This window comes from Lepus europaeus, chromosome 2, assembly GCF_033115175.1.
Source record: "Lepus europaeus isolate LE1 chromosome 2, mLepTim1.pri, whole genome shotgun sequence".
Taxonomy (NCBI): Eukaryota; Metazoa; Chordata; class Mammalia; order Lagomorpha; family Leporidae; genus Lepus; species Lepus europaeus.
This window is the reverse complement of record NC_084828.1, coordinates 20,308,493-20,333,357: the sequence shown is the minus strand read 5'-3', so window position 1 is coordinate 20,333,357 and position 24,865 is coordinate 20,308,493. Positions and strand designations below refer to the sequence as shown.

Here is a 24,865-nt window from a genome sequence, read left to right as displayed (position 1 = left end):
TGAGTTGCTTTAATAGAGCTAACATAACCTTCATTTAATTTTGAGGTAACTTGCGCTAACCTATTAACTGGATCAAAAAAATCCCAATAAATCCAATAGGATGATGACATCATGTCAGGCTAATAAAAACACCAGTTAAATAAAAACTGATTTATAGATGCCATTTGTGGTTTCTTTTTTATAAGTGAAGGTTACTTTCCCTTCTTCCACTTGGGTTTCTATTTCTTGTGTATCATTTCTGTTTGTACAGATGGTTTTGAAACCTTCAAAATTCTTACAGGACTGATCTTTTGAAATACTTCAACCATGACTAAGAGAGAAGCAGAAGAGCTGATAGAAATTGAGATTGACGGAACAGAGAAATCAGAGTGTACAGAAGAAAGGTTGGTGTTTCCTAAATTTATCATTTGTTTTTAGATTGTCAGTATACATAATTAAAGTGGCTTTTTTGTTTAAAAGATTTTATTTAATGATTTGAAAGAGTTACGGGGGTAGGTGGTCTTCTGTCCACTGGCTCACTTCTCAAATGGCTGCAACTGCTGCAGATGAGCTGACTTGAAACCAGGATCCAGGAGCTTTTTCTGGGTCTCCCACATGGGTAATAGGGGCCCAAGGACTTAGGCCATCTGCTGCTGCTTTCCCAGGCCATAGCAAAGAGCTGGATCAGAAGTGGAGCAGCCGGTTCTTGAACTGGCACCCATAAGGGATGCCAGCACTACAGGCAGCAGATTTACCCACTATGCCTCAGCACCAGCCCCAAAAAAGGTTCTTAAGAAGGAATACAGGGGCTGGCGCCATGGCTCACTTGGTTAATCCTTCTCCTGCTGTGCCGGCATCCCATATGGGCACCAGGTTCTAGTCCCAGTTGCTCTTCTTCCAGTCCAGCTCTCTGCTGTGGCCCGGGAGGGCAGTGGAGGATGGCTCAAGTGCTTGGGCACCTGCACCCGCATGGGAGACCAGGAGGAAGCTCCTGGCTCCTGGCTTCAGATCGGCATAGCTCCGGCCGTGGCGGCCATTTGGGGGGTGAACCAACAGAAGGAAGACCTTTCTTATACTCTCTCTCGCTCTCGCTCTTGCTCTTGCTGTCTATAACTCTACCTGTCAAATAAAAAAAAAAAAAAGAAGGAATACAAGTCTTACTCTTTTTTATGTGGAACTATGTTGATTATAACCAGTAGTATTTAAATGAAATGGAAATATTTTATTTAACTTATGTTTTCATATCTTATCCACTTATACTTAAGTTGTTTTTACATTGGGTAGGGAAATTGACTATTAGAGATGGCATACATATATATATATATTTAAAATATTTTTGAAAGGCAGAGAAAGAGACACACAGATAAGAGATGTCCCATCTGCTGGTTCACTCCCCAAATGTCTGCAGCAGTCAGGGCTGGACTATACTGAAGCCGTGAGCTGGGAATTCAGTGCAGGTCTCCCACCTCGGTGGCAGAGACCCAAGTACTTGAAGTATCTATCACCTGCTGTCTCCCAGAATGTGGATTAGCTGGAAGCTGGAATAGAGAGCAGAGCCAGAACAGAAACCCAAGCATTCTATGTGGGATGCAAGTGTCCCAAGTGAGGCCTTAACTGGAAAAGCACACCTCTGGTATATCTACTTTGAAGAGACACTGTATTGTCCTTTCTGGCTCTAAAATTGTTCAAAACAACTTATAACTGTAATACAGATGTGAGCATTTCCCTTTGATTATTATATATGCAATATTTATATGTGTAAGCAGATTGAAGAATATTTTCAAGGATGCTTTAAATCTCAAACTAACATTTCACAGTAAAATTCAGTGATCAGTTTGGTGACACTAATTGATGATGAACTTACCACAATATCCATGAAGAAATGAGTTTTCAAACACCAGAAATGTGTTTTTGGTATCGAATAGTGTTACTTTATTTTTAAAGATTTATTTATTTATTTAAAAGAGTTACAGTGAGAGAGATCTTCCACCCACTGGTTCACTCCCCAAATGGCCGCAATGGCCAGAGCTGTGCCTGGCTGAAGCCAAAAGCCTGAAACTCCAACCAGGTCTCCTGCATGAGTGGTAGGGGCCTAACTGAGCCATCTGCTGCTGCTTTCCCAGGCATATTGGTAGTGAGCTGGATAGGAAGTGGAACAGCTGTAACTAACGTGTCCTAGGTCTCTGCTTAACCCACTGCACCACAGTGCCGTCTCTGAGGGTATTAGTACTATCATATCCAGGGCAAAAATGTAATTGTTAACCCTATATCCTTTAACATTTAGCATTGTAGAACAAACCTACACCCCAGCTGAATGTGTAAGCCAGGCCATAGACATCAATGAACCAATAGGCAATTTAAAGAAACTGCTAGAACCAAGACTGCAGTGTTCATTGGATGCTCATGAGATTTGTCTGCAAGATATCCAGGTAATTTTTATTTTGTTTTGTTTTTCAGTATTTCAATCAGCATACTAATATATTTTTTAAAGATTTATTTTATTTATTTGAATGCAGAGTTACAGAGACAGAGAGGGGGAGAGACACAGAGAGAAGAGAGATCTTCCATCCACTGGTTCACTTCCCAAATGGCTGCAGTGGCTGGGGCTGAGCCAGGCTGGGGGCTGGGCCAGGCTGAAGCCTAGAACCGGAAGCTTCATCAGGGTCTTCCACATAGAAGCAGGGACCCAAGGACTTGGGCCCTCTTCTGCTGCTTTTCCCTGGCGCATTACTGGGGAGCTAGATTGGAAGTGGAGCAGCCGGGATTTGAACTGGAGCCCATAAGGAATGCTGGCATTGCAGGTAGCCAATGCTGGCCCCTTATAGTACCATTTTTTGTTAGTCTTTTATCTGTATAGCTATAGCCTTTACCTGTATAAGTAGATTTTGTTAACAAAATGTGAGCATATGAAATAAAAAAATTCTTTCAGCAAAATTTCCTCCATTTAAAATTATATTTTAAAAGCAATATTAAATTTAAAAGGTTGAACAGCAAATTAAACATTTTGCCTTTTACTTCAATGTAAAATGATAAGTTTACATAAATCAGAATCAGGGCTTTTTTTTCTTTTTTTTTTTAAGGGCTTACTTGAAAATCAGTGTTACACAGAAAAAAGGAGACAGAAACAGAGAATTTCCATCCCTTGGCTTACTCCCTAGATGGCCGCAGAGGCCTGGACTGTGCCATGTTGAAGCCAGGAGTTTCTTTGGGGTCTTCCACATTGGTGAAAGGGACCCAACTACTTAGACCATCTTCTGCTGCTTTTCCTAGGCTATTAGTAGGGAGCTGGGTTGGAAGTAGAACAGCCATGACATGAACTCGTGCTCATATCGGGTGCCAGTGTTGCATGTCACAGCTTTACCTGCTGTGCCACAGTGCCAGCCCCACCTAAGCCAGTGAGTTTTGGATAGGAATTAAAATATCAACAGATTTTAGTTGGAATTTTATTTCAATAAGGTTTTATCCATGGTAGTGTTATAATAATGTATTGTAGCATATTCATAGTTAACGTTTTATGATACTCTTTGAAGAAGTACTTTGGTATATGAAAGGTAGTGTCCTAAATAGAGTTGCTCAAATAGTTTCTCTATGATCTTCCTTAAAGATATGAATAAGTACTAGGATTTTATTTATACTAATATATATTTTTTCATTTTTCATAATATTTGGTTTTATTCTTTTCCCCCATATGCTTTGAGATATACTTTATTATTAGTTTTGCCTTAATTTTTAAAAAATTCACATCATTGTATAATACTACTATTTTAAAATAGTATAAAATTGTACAAAATATTGTACAATTAATTCAAATGTAATGAAGTTTGTGTGTTTTAGCTACCATTTAATCCTATTTTAATCTTTTTTTTTAATCTCTGTCTAGTAATGGTAAAACTAGGACATATAGGTGAGTCTAGAACTGTTAACGATTCTAGTGATTTAAGATTTTTCTTAAGAGTGAGATTAGCAAAGTCTTTTGGAAGGCAATCAAGCATTGAATATCTTGATGTTAAAAGTGAAATGTGTAACAGTTCCACCTCAATGAATTGTTTCCAGAGAAAACACTCACCAGGCTGGGAAAAGGTATATGTATGAGGATGTTCATTCATGGTTTTGCAAAAACTGAAAGCAACCCAAGCATTCCAAAACCAGGAGATTCAATGAATTCCATACAGTGTAATTCAAAGTAGCCATGAAAAATTACTGAACTAAAGCTGTATAGGCAGGATATGTTGAGTGAAAAGATACTTGGAAAGCATTCTTAAATTATCTAATTTATTTTATTTTATTTTATTTTATTTTTGACAGGCAGAGTGGACAGTGAGAGAGAGAGAAAGGTCTTCCTTTGCCGTTGGTTCACCCTCCAATGGCCGCCGCGGCTGACGCGCTGCGGCCAGCGTACTGCGCTGATCCGATGGCAGGAGCCAGGTGCTTCTCCTGGTCTCCCATGGGGTTTAGGGCCCAAGGACTTGGGCCATCCTCCACTGCACTCCCTGGCCACAGCAGAGAGCTGGCCTGGAAGAGGGGCAACCGGGACTAGAACCTGGTGTGCCGGCACCGCAAGGTGGAGGATTAGCCTAGTGAGCCGCGGAGCCGGCCAAATTATCTAATTTTTTAAATCAGTCTTTGAAGTCAGTGTAATTACTTATCCTTTTTGAGTAGATGTAGAAACAGATTTAAAGAGGTTAAATAATTTGCCCAATGTGTAGCTACAAAGGGATTTGAAGCCAGGCCTGTGTGGCTCTAAAACTGTTCATTTGTTTGAGGCAGACATTTTAAAGAAGGTTTATAGTGAGTAACTCAGTGTTACTGGACTTTACCTGATTTTTCTCATTTGTACAGTAAAAGCAGTCTGTACTTAGTTGTCTTTCATAATAGGACTTTTCATAATAACTGACCTATCCACAGTGAAAGTATAGTTTGCAAAGTGCACAATAAATATTAGTTGAATGAATGGAAATATGGTCAAGTACAGTGGCTTGTCAGGATTCAGAGTTAGTCTTGGAGGTAAGGTCACTTTTTTTTGGTGGCTTTTTTTTTTTTAAGTTATACAAGTTTCATGTATTTCATATATACAGATTTAGGGACATAGTGATAATTTCCCCTACCATCCCTCCCACCCATGTCCCAACTGTTCTTGCATTCTACCCTGTATCCTGAAAATGAATGTGAGGACGACAGTGTATGTTGTGTGTGTCAGTGAGTGCTGACATAGGTTTGGAGTCTAAAAGCTTGCTGCTGTGTTAATGCTTTTACAGTTTCAGATGTATGCTAACTTGAATGCTGATGGAACAACAGCTGATGGAATAACAGCTGAGTTGTACTTTGAAGAATATTTTAGAAAATTAACATTGTGCTTCAGTTTTGTTCTTGTGCTAGGTCTTAACAACTGGCTAGTATATTCAGTACCTTAGTGCTTACTTTCAGAGTACACATTTCATAGATTCAATTGATTAAAACTAATATCTGTTAAAGAGAAAAATGTTTTGTTGTTAGGAGAATTTTTAGCAAGATGTCAGATAGAGACTGTATATTAAGGAGTGAAACTGCCAAGTTTATCCTTATCTCTATGGGGTTACACAGTTTGTCTTATCCCTCTTCAGTTAGATGAATAATCACTTAAGTTATGGGTTTACATATGACATTCTTAATATTAGAAAATGTGTTTGATACTATGTATCAGTTGAATTCTTTAGAATTAGAGTGAGGAAGCTTGTACCTTCAGCTACATGATGGACAGACTTACACAGGTATTATTAAGGCAATTATAATAGAATCCTGCTTGCAAGGTAACAAAGTATCTAGAAGTTAGAATTATTACAATTTTTTTTAATCATCAGCTTATCACTCTGAAATACATTTCACCTTTAGGAGAAAGGAAGGGGAAAAACACTACTAATGAAATCATGTAGAATTATGACAAGATATTCATAAGTCAGTAAAATAGTAAGGTCATAAATCCTTCAGTTTTAATAACTTGGTGATCAGAGATGTGGCATTTATTACAAGGGAAATATGATCGTACTGTGTTAATAGATTCAGAGGAATGGTCACTACTAATTAACTACTTATTCATAGCAGGTACTACATTATATTCAACTTTAAATGTATTTATAGAATAAATAATTGCCTTTGGCATTATTTAAGATCCTAAACTAGACTCCAGAGCTAGGGAAAACTGCTACATAAAATTAATATATGGTTTACATTATCCTTAATGACTCCATCAGTGGTTGAAATATTTTCAGTTTTCACAAATAGTTACATAATATGGGAAATTGTGTAATTAAATATGTTCTTATAATTCAGTTGCTATGTTAAGTATTTTAAGTCCTATTTGGTTATGCCCATTTAAACCAGAAGCAGGTGCCTTCGTCTAATGATTGAGTATCTTCTTCATTTTATCCATGTTTAGCTGGATCCAGAACGAAGTTTATTTGACCAAGGAGTAAAGACAGATGGAACTGTACAGCTTAGTGTACAGGTAATTTCTTACCAAGGTAAGTTTAGCTCATGACTTTCTGATATATTAACTCAAATTTTATGTTTTAGATAGTTGTCTAAATGATAGTGTGGTGTTATAGCCGTACGCTCATGCTCTTGGTTTAGTTGTTTTATCTGTCGGAGTGAAGCACGTAATATAGCACCGTTCCACCTAGTTTAATCCTTAAGGGGGATGTATTATACTAAAGCAAACGGCGGAATCACAAAGAGGCCTAGAAGGTTCTAGCTCACTTCCTAATAATGTCTCAGTAACATTGGACTGCCAAGGAAGCTGCAGCCCTACTCTATGGAAAATACTACAAATGGAAGCAGCTACTGTGGCTGTCAGCTTAGAACCATCCTGCCCTTTCAGCGATCTACACTAGTCAGCATTTGGATGCCATGTGCCTCCTTGTCCTCTTAACTCATTTCCAAAGAAGGTTTACACTGATGAATATAGAGCCAAAATCAGCCTGGAGTTATGGCTGCAATTGTCTCTACAGTATAGCACTGAGAGAAGAATGTGAGAAGCATGGGAAGTGACCTAGTCAGCCATAGCCATCACAGAATTTTACTAATCATGTATAAGTACACACATTAGAACATTGGGAAACCATTTGTAGTAGCTTGAAATTTAGTTTTTAAAAATATTGTTTGTTGGGATATCTGATATGAGTTTTAGAATAATTTAGTTTCTGAACATATTTGCCCACAATTTTTTGTTTCATAATACATCAAATTGAGAAATTAATATTCAGACAATTCTGTTATTACAGAAGTTCTGTTGAATTGTCTTTATTAATAGTGAACTGTTAAATTCTGTAGATACATTATGCATTCTTTTTTTGGGAGGGGTATATTTTGTGTTTTAATAAGCCAAAGTTTTCTTCAAATTCTGAAATTGGTAGTTATGTACTTCTAATCCCTAATCCCCATAGGATTAACTGTTGAAGAAATTCACTGTTTTTGTCTTTATAAACCTAGTGACCTCTTTTTTTTTTTTTTTTTTTTTTTTTTCAAATTTTGAGTTATACAAATTTCATACATTTGATATATACAGGTTTGGAACGTAGTGACACTTCCACCACCCTCACTCCTGCCTATGCTCTGACCCTGCCTTGGCCTCCCTCTTACTTTTCATAAGGATCTATTTTCAGTATACTTAATGATCATATAGTTTACTTAAAAAAAAGAGTTCAGCTAATAGTATGAAGAGAAAAAGAAAAAGAAGACCACTTTTCCTCAGTGGAAGAGAAAAAGACTATAAACAATTATTGAATCTCAAAATGTCTATTTCACTCCAATGCATTACTTTTCAGGTACTCTATTAGTTATCTTAGATCAGGGAAGATGTATGATATCTTTTTGGGACTGGCTTATTTCACTAAGTATGATGGTTTCCGGTTGCATCCATTTTGTGGCAAAAGATAGGATTTCTTTTTCTTTTTCTTTCTTTTCTTTTTTTTTACAGCTGAGTAATACTCCACAGTGTTTATACACCGTAATTTCTTTATGCAGTCAACAGTTGATGGACATATCTTAGCTATTGTGAATTGAGCTGCAGTGAACATGGGAGTACAGATAACTCTTTCATATACTGATTACTTTTTGTTTGGGTAAACTCCCAGGAGTGGGATGGCTGAATCCCATGGTAGGTCTATATTCAGATTTCTGAGGTATCTCCATATTGTCTTCCACAGTAGCTGTACCAGTTTATGTTCCCACCAACAGTGGATGAGGATACCTTTTTCCACACATCCTCACCAGTACTTGTCATTTATTGATTCCTGTATAAGAGCCATTATAACTGGAGTGAGATGAAATCTCATTGAGGTTTTAATTTGCATTTCCTCGACAGCTAGTGATCCTGAGCATTTTCTCAAGTGTCTGTTGGCCGTTTGAATTTCCTCTCTTGAAAAATGCCAGTTCGAGTCCTGTGCCCATTTCTTAACTGGATTGTTTTGTTGTTGATTTTCTTGAGCTCTTTATAGATTCTGGATGTTAACCCTGTATCAGTTGCATAGTTTGCAAATATTTTCTCCCATTCTGTCACTTTCCTCTTCACGTTGCTGAGTGTTTCTTTTGCAGTGCAGAAGCTTCTCAGCTTGATGTAATCCCACTTGTCAATTTTGTCTTTGATTGCCTGTGCTTCTGGGATCTTTTCCAAGAAGTCTTGTCCTATGCCAATATATAGCAGAGTTGCCCCAGTGTGAACTAATAATTTGATGGTATCACTTGTAGATTTGGGTCTTTGATCAATTTTGAGTGGATTTATGTATAAGGTGAAAGGTAGGGGTCTAATTTCATACTAATGCATGTGGAGATCTAGTTTCTTCAGCACCATTTGTTAAAGAGACTCTTTGTTCCAGGGATTGATTTTAGCTTCTTTGTCAAAGATAAGTTGCTTGTAGATGCATGTATTGATTTCTGGAGTTTCTATTACTGGTCTACAAGTCTGTTTTTGTGCCAGTACCAAGCTGTTTTATTACAACTGCCCTGTAACATGGCTTGAAATCAGGTATCGTTAAGCCTGCAGCTTTGTTTTTGTCGTATAAGATGGTTTTAGCTCTTTAGGGTCTCTTGTGTTTCCATATGAATTTTAGCATCTTTTTTTTCCTAGATCTACAAGAATTTTATTGGTATTTTGATTGGGATCACCTTGAATTTATAAATTGCTTTTGGTAATATGGACATTGATGATGTTGATTCTTTGAATCCATGGACATGGAAGATTTTTCCATTTTTTAATATCTTCTATTTATTTATTTATTTTTCATCATAGAGGTCTTTGACATTTTGGTTAAATGCATTACAAGGTATTTGATTCTTTTTGGAGCTATTGTGAATGTGATTGATCTTAAAAGCTCCTTCTCAGCCATGACATTATTTGTGTATACAAAGGCTCTTGATTTTTCCCTGTTGATTTTTAAATCCTTCCACTTTACCAATCTCTGTTTTGAGTTCCAATAGTCTCTCAGTGGAGTCTTTTGGATCCCCTGTGTATAGGATCTTATATAAAATAGGGATAGTTTGATTTCCTCTTTTCCAATTCGTATCTCATTCCTTTTTATTGCCTAATGGCTCTGGCTTAAACTTTTTTTTTCTTAAGATTTATCTGTTTATTTGAAAGAGTTACACAGAGAGAGAGAGGGAGAGAGAGGTCTTCTATCCGATGATTCACTCCCTAGTTGGCCTCAATGGCTGGAGCTACACCAATCAGAGCTGGGAGCTTCTTCCCGGTCTCCTACGCGGATGCAGGGGCCCAAGGACTTGAGCCATCTTCTACTGCTTTCTCAGGCCAAAACAGAGAGCTGGATTGGAAATGGAGCAGCCAGGACTTGAACCGGTGCCCATAAGGGATTGCTGGCACTGCAGGTGGTGGCTTTACCTGCTATGGCACAGTGCCGGCCCCCCTTACTAAAACTTACAGTACTATATTAAGTAGCAATGGTGAGAGTGGGCATACATATCTGGTTCTGTATCCTGGAGCAGTGCTTCCAGCTTTTCCCCGTTCAATAGGATGCTGACTGTGGTTTTGTCATAAATTGTCTTAATTGTGTTGAGGAATGTTCTTCTGTACCCAGTTTGCTTAAAGTTTTCATCATGAAAGGATGTTGTATTTTGTCAAATGGTTTTTCTGCATCTATTGAGAGAACTGTGGTTTTTGTTCTTCAGTTTGTTAGTATGATGTATCACATTGATTTGCAAATGTTGAACCATCCCACATATGAGGGATAAATCCCACTTGGTTCAGGTGAATGATGTGTTGTTGAATTCAATTAACTAATATTTTGTTGAGGATTTTTGTGTCTGTGTTAATCAGGAATATTGGTCTGTAGTTCTCTTTGTCTGTTGCATCTTTTCCTGTCTTAGAAATTAGGATGATGTATGCTTCACAGAAGGAGTTTGGGAGGATTCCCTCCCTTTAGTTGTTTGGAATAGCTTGAGAATTGGAATTAGTTCTTCTTTAAATGTCTGGGTAGAATTTAGCAGTGAAGTCATCTGGTCCTGGACTTTTCCTTGTTGGGAGGGTCTATGTTACTAATTTAATCTATGTCTTGGTTATTGGTCTGTTGAGGTTTTCTGTCTTCATGACTCAATTTTGGTAGATTGTATATGTCTAGGAATCTATCTATTTCCTCTAGATTTCCCAATTAGTTTGCATACAAATTGTAGTAATTTTTAGTAGTAATTTTGCAGTAATTCTTGATGATTCTTTTTATTTCTGTGGTATCTGTTGTTACATTTCCTTTTTCATCTCTGATTTTATTGATTTGGATCTTCTCTTTTTTTTTTTTTTTTTGTTGTGCCAGTATTGTATCATTTTTGTTTGTTTTTTCAAAAATAAAGTTTCTCATTTCAGTGATATTTTGGGTTTTATTTTGTTGTTTCAATTTTGTTTATTTTCTAATTTTAATTATTTCTTTCCTCCTAATTTTGGGTTTGGTTGTTTTTTTAGGTCCTTGAGATGCATTGATAGCTCATTTATTTGGTGGCATTCCAATTTCTTTATGTAGGCACTGATTCCTATAAACTTACCTTTTAACACTGCTTTTGCTGTATCATAAGTTTTGATATGATGTATTGTCTTCGTTTCCAGAAATTTTTTGATGTATCTTTTGATTTCTTCTATGACCCGCTGGTCATTCAGGACCATGTTGTTCAGTCTGTGTGTTTGCGTATCTAGAGGTTCTTGAGCTGTTGATTCCAGCTTTATCCCATTTTGGTCAGTGATGATACATGGTATGATTTTGATTTTTTTGAATTTGCTGAAACTTGCTTTATAGCCTAGTGTGTGGTCTACCCTAGAGAAAGTTCCATGCACCGATGAGAAGAATGTGTATTCTGCCACTGTAGGGTGAAAAGTTCTGTAGATACCGCTTAGGTCCCTTTGGTTTATAGTGTCAATTAACTCAGTTGTTTCCTTGCTGATTTTCTGTTTGGTTGATCCGTCTATTACTGAAAGTGGGGTATTGATGTTACTATTGTGTTTGAGTCTGTGTCTCCCTTCAGATGCATGAACATTTTTTTTTTAAGAATTATTTTATTTATTTGAAAGACAAAGGAGTTATAGAGAGAAGTAGAGCCAGAGAGAGAGAAGTCTTCCATTCCACTGGTTGACTCCCCAAATGACTGCAATGGCCAGAGCTGAGGTGAGCTGAAGCCAGGAGCCAGGAGCTTCTTCCAGGTCTCTTACACCGATGCAGTGGCCCAAGAAGTTGGGCCATCTTCTGCTGCCCTCCCAGGCCATAGCAGAGAGCTGGATCAGAAGTGGAGCAGCCCGGATGCCGGCACTGCAAGCTGGGGCTTTAAGCCACTGCACCACAGCGCCGGCCCCTCCATTAACATTTCTTTTAAATAGCCAGGTACCATGTAGTTGGTTGCTTATGTATTTATTATAGTTACATCCTCCATTGAATTGATCGCTGAATCATTACATAATGCCCTTAGTATGTAATTAGAGGATTAGGCACTAGACATCAGGAAAATGCGAATTAGAACCACAGGGAGAGAATTATCTCACCCCTACCTGAATGGCTGTTATCTGAAAGAACAAATGCTGGTGATGATGTGGAGAAAGGGGAATGGTTGGTGGAAATATCAGTTAGTATACCTACTGTGGGAAACAGTATGGACATTTCTTTAGTAACTAGAAACAAACTGGTCATATCATCCACCAGTCCCATTAGTGGGTATATACCCAAAAAGCATGAACACACTGTGTTAGAAATACCTGCACCATCATGTTTATAGTACGCTATTCACAATAAACAAAGTATGGAGTCAACCAAAATGTCCATGATCAGATGAATGGATAAAGAAAATGTAGTATATGTGTGTGTGTATATAATGGGATACTATTCGGATATAAAAAATGAAATTCTATCATTTGCATCACAGTGGTTGCAACTGGAATTTATTATGTTGAGTGAAATAAGCCAGACACAGAAAGACACATACTACGTGTTTTTCCTTATATGTGGGAGCTAAAATTAAGAAACAAAAAAAGAAATGCCTGTGTATGTCAGTTTTGTTGCGAATAACAGTGTCTTGTCAAACTTTGTTTTAAGTCATTGTCAAACAGATTATTAAGAATTATACACTGTAGTAGTTTTAATCATGTGACTATTAAAATTTACTATGTAGTTGTGAAATAGACATCTTTCTGCTTGAAAAAAAATTAAGTACACAACACCAAACAGGAAAAACAATAATAGGATTAGGGAATATATCTTAGTAAAGCTTTTTTTTTAAATTCTGATTTTTTTTTCAGTTGTACTTGAAAAAGTAGCTCCCCCTTATGCCCTCTAATGAATGGTTGTGTGTCCATTTTCTTGTAATACTAATTTTCACAGGAGACTGAAATTGAATTTTACTTTCTGCTTCAGATGTACTTGATTAAATTTTGACATATATTGTGACATTTAATAAGCAAACAATAGCTATTCAGTAGTTTTATAGTTTATTATAGCTATCAGTTTAACATAAGTATCATAAAGGGCTAGTTATTCTGTTTTGAATAGATAATCATAGTATATCTTACAGACAATTGTATAGATATGACTAAATACTTGTTTTATGGCATAATTTCTTAATTATAATTTTTGAAACATAGGTTTAAATTTTTTTTTTTTTTTGACAGGCAGAGTGGATACAGAGAGAGAGAGACAGAGAGAAAGGTCTTCTTTTTTGCCGTTGGTTCACCCTCCAATGGCCGCTGTGGCCGGCGCATCTCGCTGATCAGGAGCCAGGTGCTTCTCCTGGTCTCCCATGCGGGTGCAGGGCCCAGGGACTTGGGCCATCCTCCACTGCCTTCCCGGGCCATAGCAGAGAGCTGGCCTGGAAGAGGGGCAACCGGGATAGAATCCGGCGCCCCAACCGGGACTAGAACCCAGTGTGCCAGCGCCACAAGGCAGAGGATTAGCCTGTTAAGCCATGGCGCCGGCCTAAATATTTTCATCCTGCATCAAGCATTGAGGAGTCTCTGTATTGATAAATCATTTGCCTCATTTTAATTTTTTTTATTTCCATAGGAATTATAGTTTTTAACACCTTCATACAATGGCTTAAATATCCTCAGGATTTGATGTGACTTTAATAAATTCTGCATCATTCTTAACACAGTTTGTCCTATAAAAAGAGAAGAAATTAGTAATTAATTTTTATTTGCCTAGAAAGTTATTATTTTTTTCTTAATATGTTATTTGAAAGGCCGAGTTAGAGTAAGTGAGCTCTTCCAACTACAGCTTCACTCTCCCAATGGTCACGATAGCCAGGGCTGGACCAGGTTGAAGCCAGGAGCCAGGAACACCATCTGGATATCTTCTGTTGCTTTCTCAGGCACTTTAGCAGGAAGCCAAATCAGAGGTGGAGCAGGTGGTACTTAAACCAGCTCTCATAGGAGAAGCTGGTTCTGCGAGGGGCAGCTTAACCCACTGTACCACAACGCCATCCCCAGATTTTCTTTTTCAAATCCTGAGAATGGCTCACTACTTAGTTGGATTTATTTATTATTAATAGTGATGTTAACTTCTGTAGAACCATTACTAAAAACATTTAAAATCATATATTTAGAGAACACATACTTTTTAAAAAATCTTCTGTGATTCAATTTAGATTCATAACTTTTGCTTTTAATTTGTTAAGGAATCGAGCCCAAACTGAACATCCTTGAGATTGTTAAAACTGCGGAAACTGTTGAAGTGGTCATTGATCCAGATGCCCATCATGCTGAAGCAGAAGCACACCTTGTTGAGGAAGCTCAAGTGATAACCCTTGATGGCACAAAACATATCACGACCATTTCAGATGAAACCTCAGAGCAAGTGACAAGATGGGCTGCTGCACTGGAAGGTTACAGGAAAGAACAAGAACGCCTTGGGATACCCTATGGTAATAAAATCCACAATTATCTGTCAGATAGAATAAGAATTAAGGTTGACACTGAAGTTAGTAAGTTATAATCTATTTTAAATGTAGAATTTTTATGAAGAATGCTGATTTTCGATTTCTCATTTTTTAATTGAAATACACGTTTAAGTACACGTGATAGACAGATACCACCCTAAGTGTTGAGAATGCATTAAAAAATTACTGCCCTTAGGGTGTGCACAGTGTAGAAGAGAGAAGATTAATAAAAAGAAATAATTACCCTAAAGGTAGTGTGTTTTTACTCTGTCAGTAACTCGTGTTAAAGCAACATGCTATTAGAATATCAAAGGTGGCATGGTGGTCTGGAAGAAAATTGAGGAAAAGTTTATTATAAACAAGGAACTATTGGGCAGAGGAGGATATTCTTGACAGGAAGTATATTTGAGTAGTGAGAAAATTTAGTGCATATAGAGTTATTCTGTAGCATTATAGAAATGATGTTTTTGATTGATGAAATGATAAAGATGTTGCAGTGGTATATGGCATTTGTTGGAGCAGACAGAGACTAAGTAAAGAAAGCAGGATGTAATGTAATTTTTACAGGGGAGCTAATGTCTAGGTTGTTAGACTAATTGTTTTGAGAGTGGAAAGTAAGAGGTAGATGAAAACAGTGATAGTACTGAGCAGATTGACAGATTGTATGAAGGTAGAGAAAGCAGATTAAAATATTGATCTAACTTCACAAGCTTGGGTGACTAAGACAATACAATAATCTTGATAAAAATTGGTTGCCTTTCTTTACTTGTACAGTGAACACTATCATATGCCAGCACTGTGTTAAATACTGGGTTTATTGTGATATAAAGAAACGACAACTTGCCTTAAAAGCCTCATTGAAAAAGTGGAGAAGTCTGATATGCCACAGACTTTTATATGCAAGTTGTTGTTAGCACTTGATTTTGAAGTCAAAGTAGTTTCAGGTACATGAGATTTGCACTGGAGACAAAGTTGTTGTATGGCACTCATATACATTAAATTTGTATTTGAAGCCATGAAGTTATGGGTAGCCTCTGATCAAGAGAAACAAAAAGAACAACACAGTGTTAAACACTGGAGACAAGAAGTAGCTGTAGAGGTAGAGTGAAAAAAAGGAACTATCTTAGTGACTCTAAAATTGAAGGAGAGGCTTTTGTTTTTGTTTTTTTAATTGAGACACAGAAACAAAGATCTAATAGAAAGCTTCCATCTGATGAATCGCTCCTAAATGCTGGTCCTGAGCCAGGGTGGAAGTCAAGATCCAGAAACTCAATCCAGGTCTCCTACATGGGTGACACGAATGCAATTACTTGAACCATCACCACTGCCTCCCAACATCTTAATTGGCAGGAAGCTGGAGTCAGGATCCAGAGCTGTGATTCAAATCCAGGTTCTCCGTTGTGGGATGTGAGTGTCTTAATCACAAGGCTAGCCAGCGTCTCCCAAGGGAGAGTGTTCTGTGGTCAAGACGCTCAGACCCTGCTGAGAAAGTCAGGTAACGACCAAGTACTACTTGCTTTGGCATTCAAAGGGGTCATTGCTAGATTTAAACAAAACTAATTATAGAATTTGAGAGACAAAAGTAAATTACATGAAATAGACATTTAAGGCCGGCGCCCCAGCTCACTAGGTTAATCCTCCGCCTTGCTGCGCCGGCACACCAGGTTCTAGTCCCGGTCGGGGCACCGGATTCTGTCCCGGTTGCTCCTCTTCCAGACCAGCTCTCTGCTGTGGCTAGGGAGTGCAGTGGAGGATGGCCCAAGTGCTTGGGCCCTGCACCTGCATGGGAGACCAGGAGAAGCACCTGGCTCCTGCCATCGGATCAGCGTGGTGCGCCGGCCGCAGCGCGCTGGCCGCGGTGGCCATTGGAGGGTAAACCAACGGCAAAGGAAGACCTTTCTCTCTGTCTCTCTCTCTCTCTCACTGTCCACTCTGCCTGTCAAAAAAAAAAAACAAAGCCCACAGCTGTAATAAAGAACTAATTTCCAAAAAAAAAAAAAAAAAAGAAAGAAATAGACATTTAAGAAAGAGGAGAAGTTGAATATAAACTTTTTGGGGAGGCAGGTGGAGAAAAGTGCTAGGGAGCACTTGTATAATGTTTACAGTTATTGGTGGCCCGAGTTATTTGTAGATGGACCAATAACTGTTTATTGGGTTGTTAATTTGAGGCATATTAGCAGAGAGTTGGGTTGGAAGCGGAGCAGCCAGGATTCGAACTAGCTCCTATATAGGATGCTGGCGTTGCAGAGGGTGGCTTGACCTGCTGCATCACAATACCAACCCCCTATTTTTATTTTTTTTCCAGTTTTTTGAATGATTATTTTAGAAAAGACACAAACTCATATTTTGTCCCTTAGAATTGTCAGATACTAACATTTAAAAACATATATTCTTGCAAAAAAGAAAGTTGCAGATACAGTTGACTTATATCTTCCAAACTATCCACTTCCATAGCTGTCCCCTGAGGTTCATGGGTAAGCTTTATCATATATTGTGTATAACAGCTATTTAGAAGGTCATAGAAAATGCATATTATAAAAAAAGTATACATTTCAGTTTTTTGCACCAAAATAAACTTAATTTTATAAGGTAACTGCAAATCTTAGGAAAAACAGTAGTGTTTTTAGCCTCGGTTTTGTCCCCCAGGTGAAACAACTTTTTTTTTTTGTAACTTTTAACCATTACTGACTTTCTATTATAATAGATGAGGTTTAACTCTTCTGTCCCCTGCAGAATCAAATAAAACTTTGTTTTCCCTTATTTTGTAATACTATGTGATTTTAAACCATTAGTCATTATGTGCCTTATAAGTATGTATGTAATAACTTAATGTATGATCATAGTTAATATCTGTGTAACTTTTAGTTTTCCTAAAGTTCAAAGTTGACATTTTTTTTAAACTTACTTAGGTTTCTGTAAATACCAAGACTTAACTTTTTCCCATTTCCATTTATCTGTTTTGTGCCTGTCATTGTTTTTCACAAATTTTTAATTATATTTAAATTGAGCCTTCTAGATCAGCTGTGGAGCTGTGATCCTATCCTTTACTTCTCTGTAGTGCTAGGTCACCTATTTTCCTACATTTCGTATTTTCGTTTTTCCTACTTTTATTCTTTTATTTACTCATTTTCTTATTTTCTCTTATAGGTTCTCTAGAAAGGATGCCTAAGAAATAGATGTTTTTTGAGCTGTATACATCTTAAAATGTCTTCTCTCTCTCTTTGATAGTGTTTGGATATAGAATATTCAGTGGAAAAATCATTTTTCCTCAAAATTTTGATGACCTTATTGCATTGTAAGATGTTTGGGGCATTTTAACTCTGTTCCTTTGTATATCCTGTCTTATTTCTTTTTGGAGGCTTTTGTACTCGGTTCATTTCTGATCTTTATATTGGTTTAATGTGAATTTTTTTCATTCATTGTATAGTTATGGTTTATAGAGTTTCATTCTGTTCCCACACTGTCCACTGCAATAGCCAGTAGTCACATGTGAGCCCTTGAAAATGCCTGTTCATGATTGAGATGTGCTGTAAGTATAGACTACCCAATGCAAAAGAGGAAAGTAAAATATTTTTTTTTTTTTTGGTGTTGATTACATGTTGAAGTAACATTTGGATATATAAAGTTAAAATTTATTATTAAAAGAATTTCATCTTTATTAATGTAGTTATTAGGAAATTTTAAATTACAGAGTAATTACAGTTTAAAAAATTTTTTTAAAGATTTATTTATTTATTTGAAAACAGAGTTGGAGAGATTGAGATCTCCTATCCCCTGGTTCATTCCCAAATGGCTGCAATAGCTGGCGCTGGGCTAGGCCTAAACCAGGAGACTGGAACTGCAGCTGGATCTCCCTTGTGGTTGGCAAAGGCACAAGCACTTGGGCCATCCTGCTGCTGCTTTCTCATGCACATTAGCAGGGAGCTGAATCAGAAGTGGAGCACCCAGGATTCAAATCGCAGCTCATGTAGGATGCGTGTTGTCGGCAGTGGCTTCATCGGCTGTACCACAATGCCAGCCCCTACATTATTTTTATTTTTATAGTTTTAAATTTTATTCAAAAGGCAGAGGGAGACAGATGGATAGAAGTCTCCCATCTACTTCTTTACTCACCAGATACCCACAATAGCTGGGCCAGGCTGAAGCCAGGAGCTGGGAACTCAGCCCCAGTCTCTCACATGGATGGCAGTGACCTATCTACCTGAATCATCACCTGTTGTCTCCCAGGGTGTGCATTAGCAGGAAGCTGGAATCAGGAGTGGGGCACTCTCATGAGGTGCAGGTGTCCTATATAGCACCTTAACCTCTAGACCCAAACTCCTGCTGCATGCTCTGTATTTCTCTCAGACAGATAGATATACTAGACAGTGGTAACCTTCCATTCTGGAAGTTTTTGTTGCATTATTATTTTGATAAATACCTTCTGTATTTCTGTAATTTTTTTGATATTCATGTTGAATATCTCGGGTTGATCCTCTGTGTTTTTCCTTTTCATCTTTTTGCTATTTGTACTACTTTTTACCAGATTTTATTGTCTGTATATTACAACTTTAATTTACTTAGACAAGTTTTTTATTTTTGTTTCTTCTTTTCTAGAGCATTCGGATCCTATATTTTAGATATGTTTTCTATTACCCCTTGAGTATATTGATTATGGTAATTTTTTTAACTCAAAAAATCCTGTTACTGCATATGTGTTTCCTCTTGATTCTGTTTTTCTGTTTTTTTTGTTTAATGCTTTGCCTTTGGTCTCTCTAAAATATCTTGGTTATTTTCTATCCACATTGAAGAATGAATATCAGAGTGGGTGTTGTAGCAGTGGCTAAGCCACCACTTGGGACACCTGCACCCCTTATCGGATCCCACCTGCTTCTGATTGGGCTTCCTGCTAATGCACACCCTGGAAAGCAGCTGGTGATGGCTTAAGTATTTGGACCACTGCCACCCATTCAGAAGACTTGGATGGAGAGTCCCTGGTTTTGGTCTGGCCCAGCCCTGGCTGTGGGCATTTGGGGAATGAACCAACAGATAGAAGATCTTATGTATATAATCTCTCTCTGCCCTGCCTTTCCTTGCCTTTCCTTTTTTTTTTTTTAAGATTCATTTATTTATTTGAAAGAGTTACACGGAGAGGGAAGGAGAGTCAGAGAGAGAGAGATCTTCTATCTGCTGGTTCGCTCCCCAGATGGCCGCAACAGCCAGAGCTGTGCTGATCCATACCAGGAGCTTCTTCTGGGTCTCCCATGCAGGTGTAGGGGCCCAAGGAGTTAGGCCATGTTCTGCTTTCCCAGGCCATGGCAGAGAGCTGGATCGGAAGTGGAGCAACCGGGACTCAAACCAGCGCCCCTGTGGGATGCTGGCACTACAGGTGGCGGGTTTACCCTCTGCGCCACAGCGCCAGCCCCTCTCTCTGCCATTCAACAAATTTTTTTGCATAAAAGATTTCCTTAAAAATTAATTTTAGAGCTAATGAGTTCTGAAAGATTTATTGACTATACACCAGTAAAATGGAGTATTGGCTTTTTCATGAAATGATTTTTGGATGTCTTAGCTTGTGTAGATCTTTTTGTTGGTGTCTTCAACTTCTCTAGACAATTGGCCAAGCACCCTCAGGAGTAGAAGACTGAGGTTAACCATTTGGAATTGATAGGTCTTGAAAAGGAAGTGACGCAGCGAAGAGATAAGGTGTCACTCTTCAGTTTGTAGACTTTTACCATTGAAAGCTGTTCTCCTAATATCCACTTCATGTCTTCCATCTGAAATGTTCTGGTATTTATGTGTATGGATGCTCCCATTCAGCAGACCCCTGAGAATGAAGGGGAGAGGCTGTAGAGATTCTAACCACGCTCTCTACTTGAAATGATTCCCCTAGGTTTTAGATTTATGCCTCTCATACTACCTAGAACCACCACATTATAAGTCATTAAAACAGGTTCTGTAGGCAGAAATTCTCTCTCCTTAGTAGATACTTTAAGTCAGTTTCCTTTTCTCTGCTAAATTGGTTTTCATTTTGCTTATTGTCTTTAAAAAATTAGTTGAAATCTCCCATCTGTGGCTCTCATTTTGTACTCCTGTTGCTATGATTTTACATCTTTTTGAAATTCCTTTACCCTTCATTTTATTAGAGTCTTAGGAAAAGTAAGTACAACATAGCTAATTAGGTACATAAAATTTCTGATACTATTTGAGAAAGCAAATCAGCTATATTTCCCCTAGTCGTTCTTGATCTTGAAAGATTTTTGTTCATGAGCATTCATGGACTTTTAAAGGGAGGCGTGGTTCCAGATAGCATTTCTGAATTAAGAGAACCCCATCTTCTGTTGTTTTCCTATTTCCTTATTCCAGTTTTATCTATGCCTTCCTTTTAGCTTCCTTGGTGTTCGTGCACTAATTTTTGTTTTCTGTTCCTGCCCATTTCCAAGTGATCCTTGGCTAAGTTTGAAAGCTCTTAAGTGCTGTGCTGCTCCAGTTCTTTAAACCTTACCCTGGACCCTTGCTCTCACCTGTTATTGAGTTGTGCAAAACTACTTTACTTTTTAAATGTTGCTTTCAGTTTGGCCTGTTGTGTTTTCAGTGAATATTTCTTGGCTGTGTTCAGGTTTTCTTGTGTTCAGGTTCTGAATGGCTGTGTGGTCCCTTTGCTTTGTCTTGCACAGATGCTGAGACTGTTGAGGTCTTGTGGCTACTGCTGCTTTGTCTTTACCTGTTCTTATTTTAGGGACCATGGGTATGTCTTGTCACATGGTTTTATTGTAAATGGCCATGGGGTTTTGGTTTTCTCTAGTTGATTCTTCTGTTTTTATGTGTGCATTCAGAGAAGTTACCAAAAGGAAAAAACAAAAATCAAACCTTGCCATTGTCTTCCTAGAATCCTGCTTCCTTAACTTCTTTGAAAAAAATTTACATTTTCTGTGGCTATCTAATCTATATTCTTATACTTGATTCATTCTCATAGTAAATTGACTCTTGTTGGTTTTTTCCATTTACTAGTGACTATTATTCACTTATTGATTATGTAACCTATGCTATTTAAATAGATCATCTTAAAGCACGAATACCAGTATCAAATTTAACTCAGCCAATACTTCTTAGGAAAAGGGAGAAAAGACTACAACTGTTCTTCTTGAGAGTAAGGCTAGCTTCTTAGAATCCCCTTAATAATTATTTTCAATGCACCGAATCAGATACTGCTGCAAAATATATCAACTTGGATAATTTACTCCATTCTCTCCAGGACAATCACTATATTTTTTTCTTTCATTTGACTAAATAGAGAACAAGTCTTTATTTTGTTTTTCTTGGTAAAAGAAGACTCAGTGACACCAACGGAAATTTAGATTGAAAAGAGTTGAAGAAAATATATAGAATAATTTTTTTTTTTTTTTACTTTATATAATGCATTTACTTAGAGAAAATCTGCATGGGTTTTATCTATGTGTGCATGTATGTATATTGACAAGTTAATGTAAATTCATGTAATATCTAAGATGGAACTAGGCTAAAGATAATATTTTTCTTTCTAGATCCTATACAGTGGTCCACAGACCAAGTCCTGCATTGGGTGGTTTGGGTAATGAAGGAATTCAGCATGACTGATATAGACCTCACCACACTCAACATTTCAGGAAGAGAATTATGTAGTCTCAACCAAGAAGATTTTTTTCAGCGGGTCCCTCGGGGAGAGATTCTTTGGAGTCATCTGGAGCTTCTTCGAAAATGTATAAAATTGGAGTTATTATCTATTTATATTGTACATTAAGCTTGATTTTATTTTTATAAATGGTTTGTTTATTGATAGCAGTAGTAAGCACATAATTATGCAGTTTTTTTTAGCTGTAAGGCAGTACTGAGAGCTCTTTATCATTCTTTTTTTTTTCCCCCAAGATTTACTTATGTGTTTATTCAGAAGGCAGTGACAGAGGAGAAGAGAGGGAGAGATATCTTCATCTGATGGTCCACTCCCCAAATGCCTACAACAGCCAAGGCTGGGCCAGGAGCCAGGAAATCCACCCTGGTCTCTCACAAGAGCGGCAGGGACCTAAGTACTGGGGCAATCTTTCACTGCTCTCCCAGGAGCATAGCAGGAAGCTGGAACAGAAATGGAGCAGCCAGGACTCAAACTGGCACTCCAAAGTGGGATGCCGTCATTGTAAGCAGTAATTAAACCTACTGCGCAGGAATTCCAGCCCCACATTATATCACGTACTCCATATAATAATGGCGTGGGTGATTTTCTTTATATTTTAGATAGCAAAGTGAGGCTTTCAGAGCCCTACAAGGTCACAGAGCTGGGATTTGCAGAGCCAGGATTTAACCCGTCTAACATTAGAATCCCAAATTCTAAAATTTGATGCTATGCCCTAGACTTAGTCCTCTACATACATTATTCTAGTCAGTTCTGCTCATCTTCTAGAAGTTCAAAATCACTTGCTCACAAGTGCTTTCTTCCCCATTATTTAGTGTTTGTAAACTACTTTAATATTAATTGAAGAGGGTCTTAAGAAAAGGAAACTGTAAGTATATGACTCACTGTTGTGAATTGGAGACACTGGTTATAAGTATTTCCAGTTAGAACCCCAGAATGTTCCACAGACATTATTATTAGGTAACTATGTATAGAAATTAGAAACTGCTTGGCTGTCCAACAAAAAGCTCAAATAAATTTAAATGATGTTATTTGAATTTTAATCCAAGTTATATTCAGTGACCATCTAGATACATCTAGATGTTAAGGCATCTGAGCAGCAACCCATCCCTGACATTGCTTTGTATATCAGAAATGCTAGGCAGATCCATGTATTTTTTAGATTGCATAAATAAGAAAGACATTGACAGTGCTTTTGTAATGGTTATGGGTGAAAATGTAACCCATTGCATTTTGTTCTACCATATGCCCAATCAAGGAAATGTTTCCTAGTAAATGGGATTTTCCACAGTGATTTAATCCCTAGTGTTTTCATCTGAGGTGGTTTCTCTGGTGGTGAATAAGAAATGAGCTGTGGAGAGAGGCTTTCTTCGTTGTGTATATATGTATGGATTTTTGTGTGTTTTTTAAAAGTATCCCTGACACTAATAGACTTACTACATTGATTGCATTTGCCTGGTTTATTTCTAGTTTCAGTTGTTAGTAGATAAGTTCACTGTCTCAGTTGAAGGTTGTCCTTAGTTTTTTAGGTTTTATCCTCTGCAGACCTTTTCAGATGAAAAAAGTAAATCATAGATTTTTTTCGGGTTTTTGTCACGTGAGTTATCTTTACTGAAACTTAGAGTTATTCTCAAGCACAGAAGGATAGTGCTTTGACAATGGTCTTTCTTAAATTCATGTTTCCCCAATGTCTCCTAGGTCAGTTTTTTGTTGGGGTATCTTTTTCAGGTTCTCCTAGTGCTTTTCAAACCTAGACTTTTCCTATATGGAAGCAAAAGAGTCTTGTGTATCTTTCCATTTCTGTGCAGTATAATGGACTTTCCTCTGAAAGGTTCTGCTCTGGAATCATTGGTTTGTTTTCAAAAACAGCCACGCCTCCATGGCCTAGATAATTGTTTCATGGAATTCTTTGCTTGTCCAACCATGGTTCTTCTCTCTGCCCTCATAGGGAAATCCCATTTGGTTTGAGAGTCTAATGTTCAGTTTGGAATTAGGGGGATATGCAGAATGAAGCATAACTCTGTTTGCCATAGACTCTATGTAAAGAAGTCTCATTTCTCAGAACAGAGTCTTTTGAGCAGTCTGATTATGTAGCCCCTCTTGTAGAGAGAAATCTGCAGCAAATATCTGAAAATTGTTTTCTGGGATAGGAAATTTTTGTTGCTAATAAATTGTTATTTATTAACACTACATGTTGTCTGCATCCAGTGTTAAAGAGACTGAGCTCCCTTCAGATGTTTGTGTCAGATCACCTACCTGAGCCACCACCTTCCTGCAGTTCCCCTTAAGTTGAAACTTCATCTGAGTTTTATATGTGGGGTGGATAATTAGGAAATATTCCATACTACTAGTTGTGTGACGTACCTTTGATGTGTCTGTCATCAAAGGGATGGGTTGTGGTTTTCTGAGGGGTTTCTTTAGGGAAATAAATTGCTTTCTACCTTTAGAGTCTTAATTTTTCTTCATAAAATGGCAACATAACCCCCGAGCTTTGTCTCTTAGGACTCAGCTGCTTTTGTGTTGGCCAAGATTTGGAGGCTTAGTACAGAGTATGATCATCACAGTGCCTACATAGATATGTGCTAAGCTTTCAAAGCTTCTCTCTTGCTGTATTCTTGATGGTTCCCAGGAAAAAGATCAAAATGCAGTCCAAGAATTAGGACTTGGATGCTGAGTTTACAGGTTGCTTACTCCTGTTCAGTATGATGGGTTACTTTCTCTCTGTCCCTTTTGGGACTGAGGTATTCCAGTCGTTTAGTCATACATTGAATGATTTCAATTTCAATAGCACTTTGCCTCTCGAGGTTTTTTTAAATGAAATTCTAAGGAAAATCTACCACAAACAAGACATGG

At 37.7% G+C, this 24,865-nt stretch overlaps 1 protein-coding gene across 3 annotated transcripts in view; it reads left to right on the top strand.

Annotated features, from left to right (window-relative positions):
- The window catches only part of GABPA (GA binding protein transcription factor subunit alpha), a 46,670-nt gene that overhangs the window by 6,627 nt on the left and 15,178 nt on the right, over positions 1 to 24,865 (top strand). For 2 of the 3 annotated variants that reach the window (XM_062206461.1, XM_062206470.1), the window contains exons 2-6: positions 281 to 383; positions 2,264 to 2,408; positions 6,392 to 6,476; positions 14,107 to 14,352; positions 21,891 to 22,085. In XM_062206461.1, the coding sequence (XP_062062445.1) occupies positions 307 to 383; positions 2,264 to 2,408; positions 6,392 to 6,476; positions 14,107 to 14,352; positions 21,891 to 22,085 (748 nt within the window). In that variant the 5' untranslated portion in view covers positions 281 to 306. Of the gene's footprint in view, positions 1 to 250; positions 384 to 2,263; positions 2,409 to 6,391; positions 6,477 to 14,106; positions 14,353 to 21,890; positions 22,086 to 24,865 lie in introns of all 3 variants that reach the window. The other variant, XM_062206479.1, reaches the window with a different exon arrangement.